Source organism: Scomber scombrus, chromosome 15, assembly GCF_963691925.1.
Source record: "Scomber scombrus chromosome 15, fScoSco1.1, whole genome shotgun sequence".
Classification (NCBI taxonomy): domain Eukaryota; kingdom Metazoa; phylum Chordata; class Actinopteri; order Scombriformes; family Scombridae; genus Scomber; species Scomber scombrus.
In genome coordinates, this window is record NC_084984.1 from 4,374,461 (window position 1) to 4,392,398 (window position 17,938).

At 39.2% G+C, this 17,938-nt stretch overlaps 3 protein-coding genes across 3 annotated transcripts in view; 2 read left to right on the forward strand and 1 right to left on the reverse strand.

Moving 5' to 3' along the window:
- Nucleotides 1-17,938, forward strand: part of LOC133994824 (bone morphogenetic protein 1-like) — a 106,798-nt gene that overhangs the window by 1,310 nt on the left and 87,550 nt on the right. The gene's annotated exons all lie outside the window — the stretch shown is intronic.
- On the forward strand, nucleotides 1,142-6,562 carry brf2 (BRF2 RNA polymerase III transcription initiation factor subunit). Its single transcript, XM_062434848.1, has 4 exons — nucleotides 1,142-1,399; nucleotides 4,636-4,695; nucleotides 4,816-5,137; nucleotides 5,699-6,562. The coding sequence occupies exons 1-4, from the start codon at nucleotides 1,252-1,254 to the stop codon at nucleotides 6,513-6,515; spliced, it is 1,347 nt and encodes a 448-aa protein (XP_062290832.1). The 5' UTR covers nucleotides 1,142-1,251; the 3' UTR covers nucleotides 6,516-6,562.
- Nucleotides 10,579-13,708, reverse strand: LOC133995569 (prolactin-releasing peptide receptor-like). Its single transcript, XM_062435028.1, has 2 exons — nucleotides 13,260-13,708; nucleotides 10,579-11,212 (listed from the first exon to the last, which is right to left on the reverse strand). Exons 1-2 carry the CDS (start codon nucleotides 13,706-13,708, stop codon nucleotides 10,579-10,581), a joined length of 1,083 nt encoding a protein of 360 aa, XP_062291012.1.

The following is a 17,938-nucleotide window of genomic DNA, read 5'->3' on the forward strand; positions in this document are numbered from 1 at the left end:
TGTCAGAGTTTCTGGAGATAGCAGTTATCTGTGTTGTACCTGATTGTGAGGAACATTACTAAATTCTTAGATTTTTGGTTCCAAGAAGAACAAATCCTGACAAAAACTGATATATTTAAGACCAGGGCAACTCTGACTGCACACTTATTCAAAATCAAACATTTTTACAGTATTATTTTATAGAATCGACCAATTAAAAGTCCCACATGTGTGCATTGAAATTAGACTAACGCACCAGATGGTTTCTTACACAGAACCCTAATTTTTTGCACTGCAACAGTACTTGGAAATGTTTGTTATTAGCATGTTAGTATTCAGAGCAGAGAGTTGTCTCACCTTGTTATATTTTATTTATACTTTGTCAAATCATATTAATCATATTTTGTAGTATATGAACACTCACACTCACAGGTGCACCCATGGCAACCCTGACACCCCTTATTATTTTGAGACTCTTGGAATATTATTATATATATTTATCAACAGCTGTATTGATTAACTTTTTTATTTATTTATCAGGTACTGTTTGGACTGCAAGAAGATAGCTCTAAATTTAATGATCAGCAATATATTACAAATCTTAAGATTTTATTGGCCAGATTTCATATTCAGAAAGTTTGTTTTTTGTTTGTTTGTTTAAAAAAAAAAAAAGGTCAAACAGTTTGTTGATTCAACATGATTTTCCTCTCATCTAAAGGTTGTAAAAATATCTGTTTTTTATTTAAAATCTTTATGTGTTTTCTTTCTCTTTTTTTAATGTGATTGGGGGAATCTCATTATTTTGAGATAATAATTAATTATGTGGAGAAAGTATTTCATTATATTGATTTACAGGATTTTTTTTCATCACATTGGCCTAAATGAGCTTCGATAACTTTGCAAAGGCAAGACGAATACTTTGATATTTTGGATATGATCATTTTGTGGGAGAAGAAAGCTGTAATCGTTTTGTATGCTAAGAAAGAAAGAAAGAAAGAAAGAAAGAAAGAAAGAAAGAAAGAAAGAAAGAAAGAAAGAAAGAAAGAAAGAAAGAAAGAAAGAAAGAATATAACAGCACCAAGCGGAACCTGTAACACGTTGTGACTACACGGACACATTTCGAAGCGGGACCGGCGACAGTAACGTTCATTGGTCGTTTAAAAGCTATTTACAAGAGGGGTTCCGTGTACAAGAAGTTTAATTGAACACCTGCTTTTCTTTATCTCTGGGTAGCAGCAGCAGCAGCAGCAGCAGCAGCTTAACTTTCTGGAGATGTCGTCCTCAGGGCTGAGCTGTCCGGCCTGCGGCTTGTCCAACATCGTAGAGGATGATTTGTACTCGCAGTCTCAGATGGTGTGTGTGGACTGTGGCTCGGTGGTGTCTGAAGGAGTGCTGGCCAATGACCCAGTCGGAGGCACAAGTATGAACAGTTTGTCCCTGTGTTATGTTTATGAATACGCTATGAATGTGGTGACAGAGCTTACTCCGGGAACCAGTGAACCTTAAACCCAGCTGGGATAAAAAAACACCGGCAAAATGACCGAGGTCTGTCCGGTGTTTAGTTATAACCGTGTGACCATCAGCTGAGCGCCCTACTGGCCATTTTCCCCTGTACGTTACTCTTGGTTAGGTTTTGGTTGCCACTTGGTTGCAGCAGCAAGTTTTTGTTACGTTCCATAAACGTTAGCTGTTGGTTACATGTTGGTTCCCTCAACGTTCCCCTAACCTTGTTGGATACATGTTGGTTCCCCTAACGTTCCCATAACCTTGTCGGTTACATGTTTGGTTCCCTCAACGTTCTCCTAACCTTGTTGGATACATGTTGGTTCCCTCAATGTTCCCATAACCTTGTCGGTTACATGTTTGGTTCCCTCAACGTTCTCCTAACCTTGTTGGATACATGTTGGTTCCCCTAACGTTCCCCTAACCTTGTTGGATACATGTTGGTTCCCCTAACGTTCCCCTAACCTTGTTGGATACATGTTGGTTCCCTCAATGTTCCCATAACCTTGTTGGATACATGTTGGTTCCCCTAACGTTCCCATAACCTTGTCGGTTACATGTTTGGTTCCCTCAACGTTCCCCTAACCTTGTTGGATACATGTTGGTTCCCCTAACGTTCCCATAACCTTGTCGGTTACATGTTTGGTTCCCTCAACGTTCTCCTAACCTTGTTGGATACATGTTGGTTCCCTCAATGTTCCCATAACCTTGTTGGATACATGTTGGTTCCCCTAACGTTCCCATAACCTTGTCGGTTACATGTTTGGTTCCCTCAACGTTCCCCTAACCTTGTTGGATACATGTTGGTTCCCCTAACGTTCCCATAACCTTGTCGGTTACATGTTTGGTTCCCTCAACGTTCTCCTAACCTTGTTGGATACATGTTTGGTTCCCTCAACGTTCCCCTAACGTTCCCCTAACCTTGTTGGATACATGTTGGTTCCCTCAACGTTCTCCTAACGTTCCCCTAACCTTGTTGGATACATGTTGGTTCACTCAACGTTCTCCTAACGTTCCCATAGCCTTGTTGGATACATGTTGGTTCCCTCAATGTTCTCCTAACGTTCCCCTAACCTTGTTGGATACATGTTGGTTCCCTCAACGTTCTCCTAACGTTCCCCTAACCTTGTTGGATACATGTTGGTTCCCTCAACGTTCTCCTAACGTTCCCCTAACCTTGTTGGATACATGTTGGTTCCCTCAACATTCTCCTAACGTTCCCCTAACCTTGTTGGATACATGTTGGTTCCCTCAACATTCTCCTAACGTTCCCCTAACCTTGTTGGATACATGTTTGGTTCCCTCAACGTTCCCCTAACCTTGTCGGTTACATATTTGGTTCCCTCAACGTTCTCCTAACGTTCCCCTAACCTTGTTGGATACATGTTGGTTCCCTCAACGTTCCCATAACCTTGTCGGTTACATGTTTGGTTCCCTCAACGTTCCCCTAACCTTGTTGGATACATGTTGGTTCCCCTAACGTTCCCATAACCTTGTTGGTTACATGTTTGGTTCCCTCAACGTTCCCCTAACCTTGTTGGATACATGTTGGTTCCCCTAACGTTCCCCATACCTTGTTGGATACATGTTGGTTCTCCTAACGTTCCCCTAACCTTGTTGGTTACATGTTTGGTTCCCTCAACGTTCCCATAACCTTGTCGGTTACATGTTTGGTTCCCTCAATGTTCTCCTAACGTTCTCCTAACGTTCCGCCTGCTGTTGAAACATAAACAAAAGTATGCTCAGAAAGAAGGATTTCATCTCTCATAACGTGTCTCTTAATGCTGGAATCTATATTTATCTATTTTGGTCTATTTGGGGATTTTATAGTTTTTAAGCCAGCCGTTTTGATCAGTCTTTCGTCTAATGACAAGATGACATTTTGAAAGACTCATTTCAGAAAAATAAGTAAATAAATGTGAATGTGTATTTAAAGGACCAGTGTTTAAGATTTAGTAGCATCTAGTGGCGAGGTTGCAGATTGCAACTAATTCCCCTTATTTCTATACTCTCTCCATTTATGCAATGTCCGTTCCTCCAGGTGCCACTTAAATCTACACACTGCGCTATTAAGTGCATTTTAAGGTGTTCACTATGGTCAATGTTAATGTTTTCAACAGCTGCTGTCACCATGACAACCATTTGGCTCAAAGTCACCAGATAACAAGGTCACTCCTTAAACCAAAACACTGATTAAAACTCCCAGAGGACACGATTAAAATGCAAGTGCAAGTTCGCCCAAATTATAAAAAGTTTTTCTCACTTACCCAGGCAGACAGTTATGATTGTATTTGCACAATGCTTAAGATATTATATTAAACAGCAACTCTTTTCAACAGCTTGATTATTATTATGAAATAATCCACAGACATTACCTCGCTGTAAACATTTTTCATTGTAGCTTCTTTCTGTTTTGTAAATGTTGTATTTTGAGACGGCTTGTACATGTAGCTGCCCTATGATATGAAAGCAGCAGAAAGTATGCTATTTGTCTGCATTAGTCTTTTTTAAACTGTCTTATTGAGTTTATTTGAGCTTGTCAGTCATTTACAAAGCACATTAAGTTGTGCTAACCTCAAGGGAATATACTATAGAAATTAAGTTTAATTTAATTTTTCTTCTTAAAAGTGTATCTAAAGTCATTGATTGATATTTTGGGGTAGTACTCAATTGCTCTTTAACAATGATTCATGCTGTTTGTGTGAAGTCAAGTTCATGAGCAGTGATTCTTTGAGGAGGATAGTTTCTGTGATAAGAGAGTAGTCACCGTGTAGCAGCAGCTCATTAAAAAAGCAAAGAAACCAGAGTTCATTCAGACATATAATCTTTTGTGTTTTCTGTGCTGCTGCTCACTTAACTGATCACCTATTAACTCACCAGGCCACAGCACACTGTTAAACCTCTCTCAGACAGCGTGTCCAACTGGCCAATTAATATTTGATTTTGGAGTTAAGAGGAACTGTGAAAAACATAATGAAACACTGTGGGACAATATTATTATCTTTATTTGATTTTTTGTATTGCAACATTAAATGACATGGAGAAGATTAAGATAGCAGGTGTCTACAAGTAAATGTAAAACAATTAGGTTTAAGTGTTTCTTTCTCAGAAACCCTCATCAAATTTTGATTTTACTGTGTGTGCTTTTTACAGGTGTCAGCTACAGCCGAACGACCGCTGTGGCCAGGAAGCCATGTATGAACCTGGTAAAAGGTGAGACCTCCTCTCAAAGGGGATCTTTTCCTTGTTAGAGATATTATTACATAGTACCTCCTCTATATATTATAGATCCCACTGTGCTATCTCACATGTACTATTGTTGAATCTCTACAGGTCTGCAGCGTTTAAAAGCCATTTGTCGGACTCTCAGGGTCCACAATGAAATTATAGATCACTCACAGAACCTTTACACCCGGGCCTATCAACATGAAAGTTTCATCAAAGTGAGCCTCCAGAAGAAAGAAATCCTTGCTGGATGCTGCACGCTTGTCAGCTGCAGACAGTTCAATTGGCCCATTACCATGGGAACCATCAGCTGTCTGCTGGATGCCGACCCAATGGTGGTGGGTGTGGTCTATCAAGAGATGGTCAAGATCCTTAAGATCGAGGTTCCAATCATCGGCCTCACTGATGTAATGGAGGCCCACAGCCAGGAGTAAGTTAATGTTTCTGTTGGCTTACCAATAATATCAAATGTTAACAAGCCTGCCATCAAGACATGTTTGTATAATAACTGCTAATTCTGACCCATCCCATTCTCATTTACCCAGTTACACTGTTGAATCAGATTTTCATATAATACTAACTAGTAGTTTAATGTGTAATATTTGAAGATATTTTTTGTGACTGAGACCTACAAGGAATTGTCCTTTTATTATTTACAAATTGTCCTTAGTGGATAGGAATGATTCTCATTTATTTAAGTATAGATGAAAAGTAAATAGAAGTAAAATAAAAGATTTGTGTGAAATAAAACATTGGCATCTCCCTGCACTGACTGTACTTTGGCATTTAAAAAAAGTCACCTTAGTTCAACTCAGACATGAGCTCCTAATCCACCTAACTGGACTTATTTGACATGAGTAATGTCTACCAGGCAGGAAACAAAAGGATACTCCCCAAGAAAAGTTAATCTAAACTCTGTGTAGCCTTTATCCTAAAAGATGTCAAGATTATTCCTATGTTTAATGAGTGTTTTTTTTTTTCTATCCGTCAGGTATAAAATTAGCCCACTTCACGTTCCTAAAGAATTTGCTGAGAACTCTAAGGACTTAACCAAACGTGCCGTGGGCCTGGTGGAGCTAGCAGCGGATGCCTGGATCGTGACCGGACGTAGGCCTGTCCCCATTATGATGGCATCAATCTTTTTGGCCTGGCAGTCTTTGAACCCCATCAAGCTCCGTCTCAAATTCTCTCTGGAGAAATTCTGTCAATTAGCCAAAGTGAATAAGAACAAGCCTGCTATGAAGAGAATAACCGAGATAAAGGAGGTGCTGTGTAAGCTGGGTAAGGAGATCCCCTGGGTAAGGGAAGCAGTAACACCAGATAATGTTGTTCAGCACGTGGAGGACATACTAAAGAACCGGTACGCCTTGCTACGGAGGGCTATGAGAGCCCACGAAGATGCTTTGCTGGCGGAGTGTCAGGCTGGCTGTGAGGAGTCCCAAATCTCTGAGCTTGTCGATCATTCTCCTAAAACATCCCCTGTGGAAGAATGTGATGCGAATCCTGAAAGGGCAGAGCAGTCAAGAGATGGAAATGATAATCCATACACAGTGCCTGAGCTGCACAGTGACACAGGCACCAAAAACCAAGATGCAACACAAAACTGGGGGAAGAGAGTGTTGTTTGCTCCCCCGTGTGTGGTTCATGCTAAGAAAAGGAGAGTGGATCAGCCGGAGTTCCAGGATGTAACCGGTGATGAGGATATCTCCGACAGTGAAATTGACTCATACATCCGCACTCCTCGGGAAGCTCGAGACTTTGCTCTGTCACAGAAGATCTTGTACTCGTCTGAGAATGAGAAATCATAACGTGGCCAATTATGGTTCATATCAAGACCAGTGTTTAGTTTTTTTGGTTATGGCTGCGTAAGAAAAATAAATTAAAGCTTAAATCAGATTGTATGTTTTTTGCTGTTTATACTTCGTTAATGTTAAAATTCCTTGAAATAAAATTGTGTTGAAGTTGGGTAATGGTTACGAAAATCTGAAGTTATTGGTCACACCACATGATGTACTGAACATTTAGGTTTAACCATAAAAATAAAGGTCATTTCCACATGGAAGTGCCTTCTATTAAAGCATTTACTATATTCACAATGTGAAATATCGAGGACATTTAATGGTTTTTCAAATTTATAGCAACTTTCCTTTTTTAACAGGCTTCTTTCATAGACATGTTACAGTAGGAAAAGCATGTGTAAAATAGTAAATGGATTGCACTTCTTTGGCATCTTTCTATTCTTCCAAACACTGAAAGTGCTTTTACATTACAGGCCACATTCACCAATTCATACACTAATGGAAGGAGCTACAGTGCAAGGTGCCTGCTCATCAGTAGGATCTATCATTCACACACTGATGGCACAGCTTCAGTGCTTACATTGCTCTTCAGGAGCAATTTAAGTTCCAGGGTCTTGCCCAAGGACACTTCAAAATGTGGACTGGAGGAGCTGGGAATCAGTAGATGACCCGCTCAACCTCCTGAATCACAGCTGCCCTGCATTTTATTAGGTGTAAATATTAAAATGAATTAGGCTTAATTCCATTTATCTGCTTCAGGTATCTGGATCACGGTGTTGTTCATGAGAGGAAATGATCTCATGTTGTAAGTTTCAGCTTGCATGTAGCAGATTTGGTGAAATGGGCCCCAGAGTCTGTGGCTCTTGTGTAGCCGGATGCTATCAGGCTCAGTGACCGTCTGCTCTGCCTATGATCAAATGTTTACTTTTTTTCAACATATGATTTGCTCTATTGAAATAAAGACCAGATATTTAAGTGGATGATGAAATGGTGTTTAATTGAAAGAATGCCTGACTAGGGCATTTAAAGATATTAAAATGTAGATGTCTGCCTTTTGGTTTCTGATTTTCTTTAAAGACAAATACAAAACAAGCTTCACAGTGCATATATATATGTGTGTGTGTGTGTGTCCAGGTGGGCAAAACAAGTTTAATTTTCAGTTGGACTAAAGGGTACAGTTTAGACCTGGTCTTTGTTGAAAAGTGCCATGAGATGACTTTTGTTGTGATTTGGTGCTATATAAATGAAGATTGATTGATTCATTGATTGATTGGACTTTAAGAAATACAATGTATTTTTCCATTATCTGTTCACTAAATATGTCATCATGCCGGTCTGAATATAAGTTTAGAGTGCTACTGTAGATTCACATCTGCCCCTAGGTTTTTATTGAGTTTAATATTTTATTTTTCTTCAGCAAGCACTGAACTTGCTTTTGGAAGATGATCTAAGATCATGATTTAATGTTGTAGAACACAAAGAATATTGTATGCAGCTGACAGCCAGACACGAAGAAGATTTTGCTGCCTTACACTTCTTCATCAGAGATTAAACTGCAGTGAACAGACACAGAATTGTGCTAAATTGGTCTTATATCACAGGGTGTATAACTGTAAAAAATGTCATTCAGCTCTAGAAAGTGATGTAATTTTTGGCAAGCACCACGTTAAAATGATCAAAGAGATCAATAAATTATCACCTTGTTTAAATGTCCTTAACAGGCCTAGTTGATATGCAGAAAATACTTCCGTCATCCTTGTTATTTAATTAGCAAATTTAATGGCGCAGCTGCAGTCTGACAAAGTTCAATTTAATTTAATTCCTTTTACATCCATCATGCAGTTACATTGATCTTAAGCAGAGGTTATTTGGGTTTTTTTATTCATGATTTTCCACTGTGTGTGTTCACAGAGTAGAACAGGCTACACATCAAACGCTAACTTTTTTTTTTTTTTTTTTACATGTCTCACTACGAAGCATTTACATATTTTACCAACAGTTATTATAAGATTATTAGACACCATATAAGCACCCAAAAACATTCATTAACTGATCCATTCATGTAAGAAAATGGCACATGTTTTTTTTTACATTTCATGTATAAAAGATGAGGTTCACACTTCTTTGATGAATACGTCCTGTTCATCTGCAGGAAGAAGACACATATGCATACAGAGAATACAGAGCAAAAGGCATGATAGTTATAATGCAAATTAAATAATGGGAAATATAATGAAGAACTAAGCCTGTTATCAGTTTTTGACAGCATCCTGATTATTTCGGGACTGTAATAATCTTGACTCCATTTATTCCATATAAATTAATCTTGCACATTGCCTTTAAATTCAAGAGGCAATAGAAACCATAGAAAGCATTGAAGACATGGAAAGCAGCAAAGACCCGTCCATAACAATACAATAGTTATATATTTTGACACAGCCATTACACAATGCTATCAGGAATAATTTGATAAATTATGTATTAAGGTGCATCCTCATAACCTGCAGGCTTAAAATTTAATTGATTCCAGAGGGCTCCATATAGACGCACCACACAGTGATTAGATGTGACACCTCTGCAATGACTTTAAGACAACGCAATGATGCTCTCATTTTCTTTTCATATCTATGCACATCTAAGCATGCTGCATGACCCTGAGCTAGTTTTTTCAAATGTTTATTTTCATTCATTTGTTACCCTAAAAAATCACATCTCCTCACATTTTCATCCTTACTGGTCAGACACATCATATACAGTATATACAGTACATGTATGCCATTTCTATTTCAAGCATTTCTACATCTCACAATCTTCTCTCACTTTCTGTTTTTCAAAACATGAAATTGTGTAGCAGTTTTATCTTTTAGCCTGCTTGGTAGTACTTGCTCCAGTAGCAGTGTTGACCAAAGGATGGGCAACTTTTAATAATGCTGTTTTAGAGAGATATATATCAACAACTACTGGCTTGAATGGCTTTGTATGAAGTTTGGTATGAATAAACATGGTTGTCAGGGGATGAAATTAAAATACATACTGCCGTTCTTGACCCTTTTCAGATGTTGTTGACCCTCTGACCTTTCATCTAATGGCGCTTTTCCACTACACAGTTTCAGCACGACTCGCCTCGCCTCGGCTCGCCTCGACTCGGCACGGTTCCAGAACAGACCTTTTCCATTACAAAAAAGTACCTACTCAACGTGGGCGGGGTCGTCATAGCACGGCTCCGCGAAACTGCCGTGACTTCGTTTTATACGCGACACAAAACACATAAACAATGGAGGACATGGAGGCAGTGGTGTACTTGCTGCTGTATGAGGCTTTCTGTCACACACAAAGCAAGAAAATTGAGCCGTATGACTGTAACGCTGCTGCCGGTATTTAAAAATGCCGGGTTTGATTCTTGTGTGGGACGGCTCATGACTCTTCCAGCGACAACTACCAATCAGCGGCCAGCAGTGTGTCGACGTCACATTTTAGTACCGGCTTGGCTCGCTTGGAATCTCACCAGAGCAGGTACTAAAAAAGTAGCAGGTACCAGGTACTTTCCCTAGTGGAAACGCAAAAAGAACCGAGGCGAGGCGAGTCGAGTCGAGGCGAGGCGAGTCGTGCTGGAACGGTGTAGTGGAAAAGCGCCATAACACCACCATCATGTGAAGGTTTCCTTGACCAACACCATGGTCCATGACTAATGGCTAAATATAAATCTTATGGAGTATATGGATGTTCATGGTCTACAAAGGCTTAATTGTATCAACCAATTGACCATCCTTTGATTGTCACCGTCAGGGTCAAAGTTTATATTTGCTAATATTGGATCTCAAAAATCTAATGAATGGATTACCATGAACAAATTCATGCTCCTCAGTGGACTGACCTCACCCCAAGAGCCACCTTTGGCCAATCATCTTTGTACACAACATAACGAAATTGCTTGATTGCCATGAATGTTTCTGTGGATATTATTTGTGGCCAGAGGATGAACTCCATTTATTTGGTGATACACCAACATTTCCAGTTGTAGATGAACCAGGAACTTACATTTAAACAACAAATGATCCTCTTCACCAGGTAGTCACAGGACCACACTGGCAGCACAGTGATTTGCAGGCGCTCCGATGCGACGATGACACTTGAACATCTTCCTCAACTCGGCGCGGAAGCGATCATGTAGCCATGCGTAGAGGAAAGGGTTACAACAAGATGAGCTCATGGCACACAGGTGGCACAGCAACTGGATAAGCAAAAAATAGCGTTTGTTTATGAGATGAATGTCGATGTCTCGCAGCACATTGAACACATGAATCGGAAGCCAGCACACTGCAAAGGCGGACACCAAGAGTGCAACCAAACGAAAGATCTTTCTCTTGCGAGCTTGCTGAGCACCTGTCTGACCTTTTGTCCTGTGGCCTGGCGCAACACACTTCTTCAGCTTGACAGTAATGCAGAGATAAGAGACAAAGACGGCCGACAGCGGTAGGACATATGTGACCAGCAGGGTGCTGTACGCATAAGTACGTCTTTCTGTCTCTTGACCCAGCCAGAACTCCTCGCAGATGGTGAAGCCTTCCTCTTTGAACTCTACATGGTAGGTGTGGGTCACTGCAGGAGCTACCAGCCCACAAGACAGCAGCCAGATTCCAGTGAGGACAGAGGCACAGGTAGCTACAGATGTACGCTTCTTCAGTGGGTGCACTGTTGCATAATATCTGCAATAAAAAAAAGGAAAAGACAGAGCTAAACTTTATTGTTAGTGTAAAAAGGTCTCATGCTTAATTAATGCATGACTCATCATGATCTCATGTATTCATTTATGCATCTATCACAAACTCCTGCAGCGCAACTTTAATACACATTCATCAATAGGCTACTAGAGTAGTTCAGATTACTTGATTTATAAAATTAATTCATACATAAGATCAAGACAAATTGTGATTTTATGTATGAATTGAAGTATTTACCATGAACCCCTGCAGCACAAAATTAATACGTCAGTTTGTCACTATTACTATTAGTTTATGTGATTACTTGCTAAATTTTTTATTTGTCTTAAAACAATAGTTAGGTGCCTATATGAACATTGAAAGAGGTTTTTCTAGACATACTTATTCTTCCTGTTCATACTGAACATTACAAAATCCCTTTCTAATGCAATTTAACCCTCCTGTTGTCCTCCCGGGTCAAATTGACCCCATCTCTTTTGACTGTTCCTTCTTTCCTTCCTTCCTTCCTTCCTTCCTTCCTTCCTTCCTTCCTTCCTTCCTTCCTTCCTTCCTTCCTTCCTTCCTTCCTTCCTACCTTCCTTCCTTCCTTCCTTCCTTACTCCTTTCCTTCCTTCCTTCCTTCCTTCCTTCCTTCCTTCCTTCCTCCCTCCATCCTTACTCCTTTCCTTCCTTCCTTCCTTCCTTCCTTCCTTCCTTCCTTCCTTCCTTCCTTCCTTCTGTCCTTCCTTGACCAGAGGACAACAGGAGGGTTAAGTGAAGGGTGCAAAAATCCACAGTCCTCCTCCTGTGCAAAAATGTATTTAAAAGTTTATCTGAAGTTAATATGGCCTCAGTCATCTGAGTTAGTCAAATAAAGAGCATATCTTCCACAGTTCAAATCTTTTTAATAAAAAAATTGGTCAGCTGAAGTGAAAGGATTGTAAAAAAAGAGGGAATTTGGCATTAAAAAGACAGTAACTTTGAAAGATATCCGCTTGATCAGACTTAATAGGATGGCTGAAGCTTCATATCATATTAACCAGACTAGTGCGTTTATAAGCCTCTTTAAAACAAAACTATCGTGAAAGGCAACCATAAACATACACCTGTGCCATCTGGCAACAAAAATGAGGAAAATCATTTACACCTTAACCTTTTAACATTGATCAGAGGTTTTGCATGACTAAAAGAAGTGGAGCACTAGTTTTATGTGAAAGTAAATCCAAGGTGAGTTTTCAACTAGTGCTGAAAAGCTGTAATTAATGCTGCTGTTCTGGAGAGAAAGAAGAGCAAATCAGCAGAAGGTGGCTTTGCTGTAGATGTGAGTTTTTGGTACAGCAAAGCAATAGAGAGTCTGTGGATCTCAGGAGTCTAACAGGAGACTCTTCTGTGTGAGCACAAAGATTTTGGTTGGCTCCCATCAGATACATACTGCTAAAAGCCCAAACTCTTTGGTCTCTGTTTTTGCATTCTCAATTGGAGTCATCTTGCCAAATCCTGCAGCCATGTTGATGTTAATTCATCCATGAATTAACTTGTTAATTAAAGTTTCTAATGTATTATCACTGATTAATATTAAAGCAGTGGAGTTCAAGTTACATCAGATATTGATACATGAGCTGAATCATGATGTGTAATATTTTAGCCATGCATTTACTAAACATGAACCCTTATTGTTCAAGTGCCGCTATTCCATGTAAGTATGCACTCATTAATCAGTCTATCTGCACATCTCCTTAATTTATAGATAAGTATAAATGGGTAATGATAGGATTTTGTGCCTTTTTTATCTTGACAATCATACTCTACTCATACTTGAAATGATGTGTGAAATGTGAAATAAATGCATTAATATAGAGAGGAAATTTACTTTATTTAGCCAATATCTAAATAGGATGGTCTCATAAGATATAAATCTTTTTTGAGTGATACTTGCCAAACTGACAGAGCAGACACTATTGAATGAAGGAGATGATGACAGAAAAAAACACACTAAAAAACAGTTCAAAATACTACTTTTCATCTGTATGGCATTTCAGAGAGATTCACTCACCTGTCGACAGCAATAGCAGTGAGCGTGAAGACTGAAACATAGACTGTGACAGGCTGGATGAGGAACACAAGATAGCACATCGAGCAGCCAAAAACCCAACCGTGAGGGTTGAAGGCATAGGCGAGAGTGAAGGGGACACATGTCACGCACATAAGCATGTCAGAGAAGGCCAGGTTTCCAATGAAGAAGTTGGTGACGTTGTGCATCTTGCGGGTTCGACAGATGACGTAGAGGAGGAGGTAGTTCCCAAAGACCCCCACCACCACCACGAGCACGTAACAGGGGATGATGAGAGGCTTGAAGGTCTGCAGCAGTGCCACATCTGCAAACTGGGAGCTGTGGTTGGTAGAGTTGGTCTGCACGGCAACCTCATAAATGTGTCCATCTGTCTGTTCTTCAGCCACAGATGGCTGTGTGCTTCCGGACAAGCCACTGTGATTACCCTCCATGGCAGGAAAGCTCAATCTGTCCCTGTCCATAATAGAAGAGCAGGTTCAACAGAACATAAAAAAACTTCTCTTGAGGTCAGATGTCTATAAAATCAGTGTTTTCAGCCCAAGGACACATGCACAATTAAAACAGCATTCTAGTGAAAACAGGTCATGACATTAAAAAAAATGGAGACAATTATAGACTAACCATGCTTTTACCAGCACCATTATTAAAAGGTTCATGATTATACAGGCATTGCAATGTGAAGGGCTAAAATGAACAGCAGAACATTGTGCATCCTCCACTGAAATGTACATATGGAAAATGTCAAATCACAGGGTTGTGTCTGCATTTAGAGGACAGATTGTATTATAGTATTATTACTGAGCAGCCGACTACTTTTAAGCTTTTTGCAGCATCGGTAGAATAATTCCACAACATGGAGAAGGGCTCGATTTCGATGCTTTCTTCCCACCTCCCCTCCCCCCAACGTATTTTGGTATATGCTGGACATCATCAGATTCACACAGTGGAGAGTGAATTACAGAGAAGATTACAAGGAAAGGAAATGTGTAAGATAACATTGCCTTTGGTTGTGGGATTTCTAGATATCAAATCACTAGTGCAAAATAACTTCAAAGCTTTATGTTGAACACTGAAGCCTGCTTTTGTGATGCAATGACTGGAATTTGACTTGAAATGTCTTATCAATCGCACTCAGACTGCCTTTAAATTATTGTTGCTTTCCATAAAGTTCACATTCCTTAATTCTGATATTGCTTTTGTACAACATGAAGAATAAGTAACACTTTTAATCAATTCAAGGTAATGTGAATTGTTGCTGTTTTGTGTTTTAAGGATTCCATTATTGAACAAAAGCACTGCTTTCTATAGGTTTTTGGAATTAGATGCATACATATTTTCACTATTATTACATTCAAATACATATGACCCCATTAAAGCAAAATGATTTATTAAAATGTCTCAATATTTGCTCATGTAATGCTTCTTATTGAATCAGATGTGGACAAAATAAGGGAAACATCTTGTCGTCTGCTCTTCGGGGACATTAAAGACTTTCAAATGAAATCAAATAAAAATCTTACATGTAGTAGCTGTGCTGTTACAGTGAGATATATTAAGCTCATATTGTTTGTTTTTTGTTGTGATTTTTGTGATGACTCACCACAGCCGCTGCCTCCATTAAGACTCATTCAGTCAGTGTTGGTGAGGGGGCTTCTTGTGACCACAGTTCCTCTCTTTGCTAATGTGCTTTCTATGTGATTTGCACATAATTACATCACAACTTTTTAAACCTTTACATCTCACTGCTTTACCACTGTTGCATCAACAGCGGCTGTATGTACTTTCTGTAACTCTTATGTTGCTATGGGGTTTCTCAGTTACAGAACAGATGTACAAAGAGGGACCTAAGGACCTTTTCCGATGTTTAATTAACTTACGGTACGACTGATGCACACCCTCATCACTGACTACTGATCAGAATATTCATGAATCATGTGGAAGTGAGATTTTGCTGGAAAGTAGTCAGGGATTTAGTTTTCTGCTTTCTGGCTGTTATTGATTTGTTTAATTATCTCAGTGGGAGAAATAACTAGTATCACATTATCTACTGTATAAACATTGTACCACATTAATTTATACAGTAAGCACAGAAATCTTGCAACTGTATGTGACTATAATTTGAAAAGGAAATGATGAATTATGCATTGCCACATATGCAGGAAAGGGCTTACATTTAAATGTAGAAAAGCTGATCTCTGATGCATAGTTATTAAAACGATTCTGACGGAAATCTGTTCAAAGATCTTACAGTACATTCATATTTTCAGCCTCATAAACAAAATATGGGCTCTCCTTTTAAAACTGATGTTATGACACCTGTAAGCTCAAACCAGACAGTACAGTATCTTATCAACCCTGGATGTTACAGTGCAGAAAAATATACAGTGCAATGAGGGGGGTGCACTCATGGCCTCATATGTGAGGTGCATACCACGTTCACAGCTCGACTCCAAGCCGGGGGGGGGGGGCGACTTGTGTTGCATGTCATACTCTTCTCACTCTCCCTAGCTTCCTGTCTCTACACTGTTTGTCATGTAAAGGCAAAAAGCCAAAAACATAATGTTAAAAAGAACAAAAAACAAAACAAAGCAACCCCCCGTTCCCCCTAAAAAAAAAAACCCCAAAACAGAGCAATGAGTACCAACATGCAGTATTTGTTTCCCCCTCCCTCCCTTTCCCTGTACATGTTTACAGACCAGATTCTGTACCATCCTCAATCATTTGAATACTGTATTTAACCCATTTTTCAGTGTATATGTAACAGAATAATAATTTGAATAGTCTGATTTGATCACTAAAGTCTTGACAAAGTCTTTGTAATGTCAGGAGGTCTTATGTAACAGAGCTCTGCGGCACATAAGGCTGTTAACCCCAACCAATGTATGCCTCAACACACATTGGTTTGAAGAAAAAAAAGAGAGGGGCGTTGGGGGTTGAAAAAGATATTAATATACTGGTTATGCAAAATAGATCCTCAATTACATAACATCACCCCAAACTATGTTGCTTGCATTACATTCAAAGGGGGAAACAATGTGACCTTTCTGACATGTGAATATTTCACCCACTAAAATGAATGGATGATGAACATATAAAGGATCATAACATGTGTAAATTTTTAAAATATTGTCACTATTTTTTACAGGAGAATTTTAACACATTCATATTTCTATTATTTGTATTTGTTTTCTTTTGTTTTTTATAAGGGGAGAAGATGATGCCTCCACTATACCTATGACACGATGCAAGCAAATATCTGAATGAAGAAAACTTACAAAACAAATACAGATAAAAAGAAGTAACCTGGTAACTTACCTGCGTTGGCGTTTCTCAATGAATGAATTTGATGAGCAGACCTTCCTTGTGCGCTTCTGTACGGTGAGTGAGCCGAGGCTGCTGCTGTTTTACAAAGAGAGGAGAAGAGAGAGAGAGAGAGAGAGAGAGAGAGAGAGAGAGGGAGAGAGAGAGAGAGAGAGAGAGAGAGAGAGAGAGAGAGAGAGAGAGAGAGAGAGAGAGAGAGAGAGAGAGAGAGGAGACACAGGCAGAAGTCTGTGGAAATGACAGGAAGCCAATAAGATGGCAGAGTCACAAAAAGATTAATAGTCTGGACTTGACGATGAGATTTTATATTGAACTGATTAGTTTGTGGTCACGATTGAAAGATCTCAGGATATTATTGATCTGTTCACAGACATGAGCAGGACTTGAACTGGCAGCTGTTGGATTGTTGATTGTTTGTTTGTTTGTTTGTTTGTTTGTTTGTTTGTTTTTGTGTAGCCGCATTGCCAGAAGCCATCTTGCTTTAACATCTTATTAAAGTGCAATGAATTCATAAAATGTCGTTTAATAATTAGAGCTCATGAAGTGGAAATTTGAGTTGTTGTGATTTAAAAACAAGTGCAAACTATTTCTGGACTGAAACTGACATGCAGAAGTTCCTTGTTATTGTAAGTTTTCATCATTAGTCTTGTGATGTTTTTACCTGCTATTCAAAGATGTAATTGGATTTCAAGTTCAGTGAAATGTAGTTACATAATCATTTAAACTACATGCCGTTTGCAATTAACGTTACATTTAGCACCTCTTATAGGCAAATAACTTGATAGTGATTGCATCAAAATGTTGTCCCCACAAAGACTAAAGTAATTGCAAGTGAGAGACCGTGCACAGCTTCTTGCTTTTAAAAAAAGGAGCATTTTGAAAATGTCTCCACTTAGAGCATCATGTCCTACACTCCCATATTGACAAGTGAGTGCTTACTGTAATTCCATTGTCCTCAAACCCTCCCTAGATAAAAGGTTTTAAAGTGCATTGTTAATAACAGTTACCTGTTCTCTGGTTCTACATGGCAAAGTGAGGCTCAAGACATTTCTTTTGCTGAAAATAATAATAGGATGACCTTTTCATTGTAGTATAGATGGAGAATGAATGGTGAAGTCAGACTGCAGTTATGCCTCTGCCGTTCTTCCTTCGTCATCCTTAAATTGCCTTGGACTTTTAAGCAAGCACGTCATTTTAGTTTTACAGAAGTGAGTTACAGTAGCTCATATCGCCGGAAGAAGCTACAGATGAAAAAGATAAAAAGTCTTGGGAACAGTGTAACTTAGCTTAGATGCTTTCAGAGGTGAAAGACACATGACTCAGTCCACTGTGTGAAGAAC

Excerpts from the sequence above, each read along its gene's own strand:
- brf2 (XM_062434848.1), top strand. The coding sequence starts at position 1,252 with ATGTCGTCCTCAGGGCTGAGCTGTCCGGCCTGCGGCTTGTCCAACATC. Across the intron at positions 4,696-4,815 it reads ATGTATGAACCTGGTAAAAG|GTCTGCAGCGTTTAAAAGCC; the intron begins GTGAGACCTCCT and ends GAATCTCTACAG. Across the intron at positions 5,138-5,698 it reads ATGGAGGCCCACAGCCAGGA|GTATAAAATTAGCCCACTTC; the intron begins GTAAGTTAATGT and ends TCTATCCGTCAG.
- LOC133995569 (XM_062435028.1), bottom strand. The coding sequence starts at position 13,708 with ATGGAGGGTAATCACAGTGGCTTGTCCGGAAGCACACAGCCATCTGTG. Across the intron at positions 11,213-13,259 it reads ACTGCTATTGCTGTCGACAG|ATATTATGCAACAGTGCACC; the intron begins GTGAGTGAATCT and ends TTTTTATTGCAG.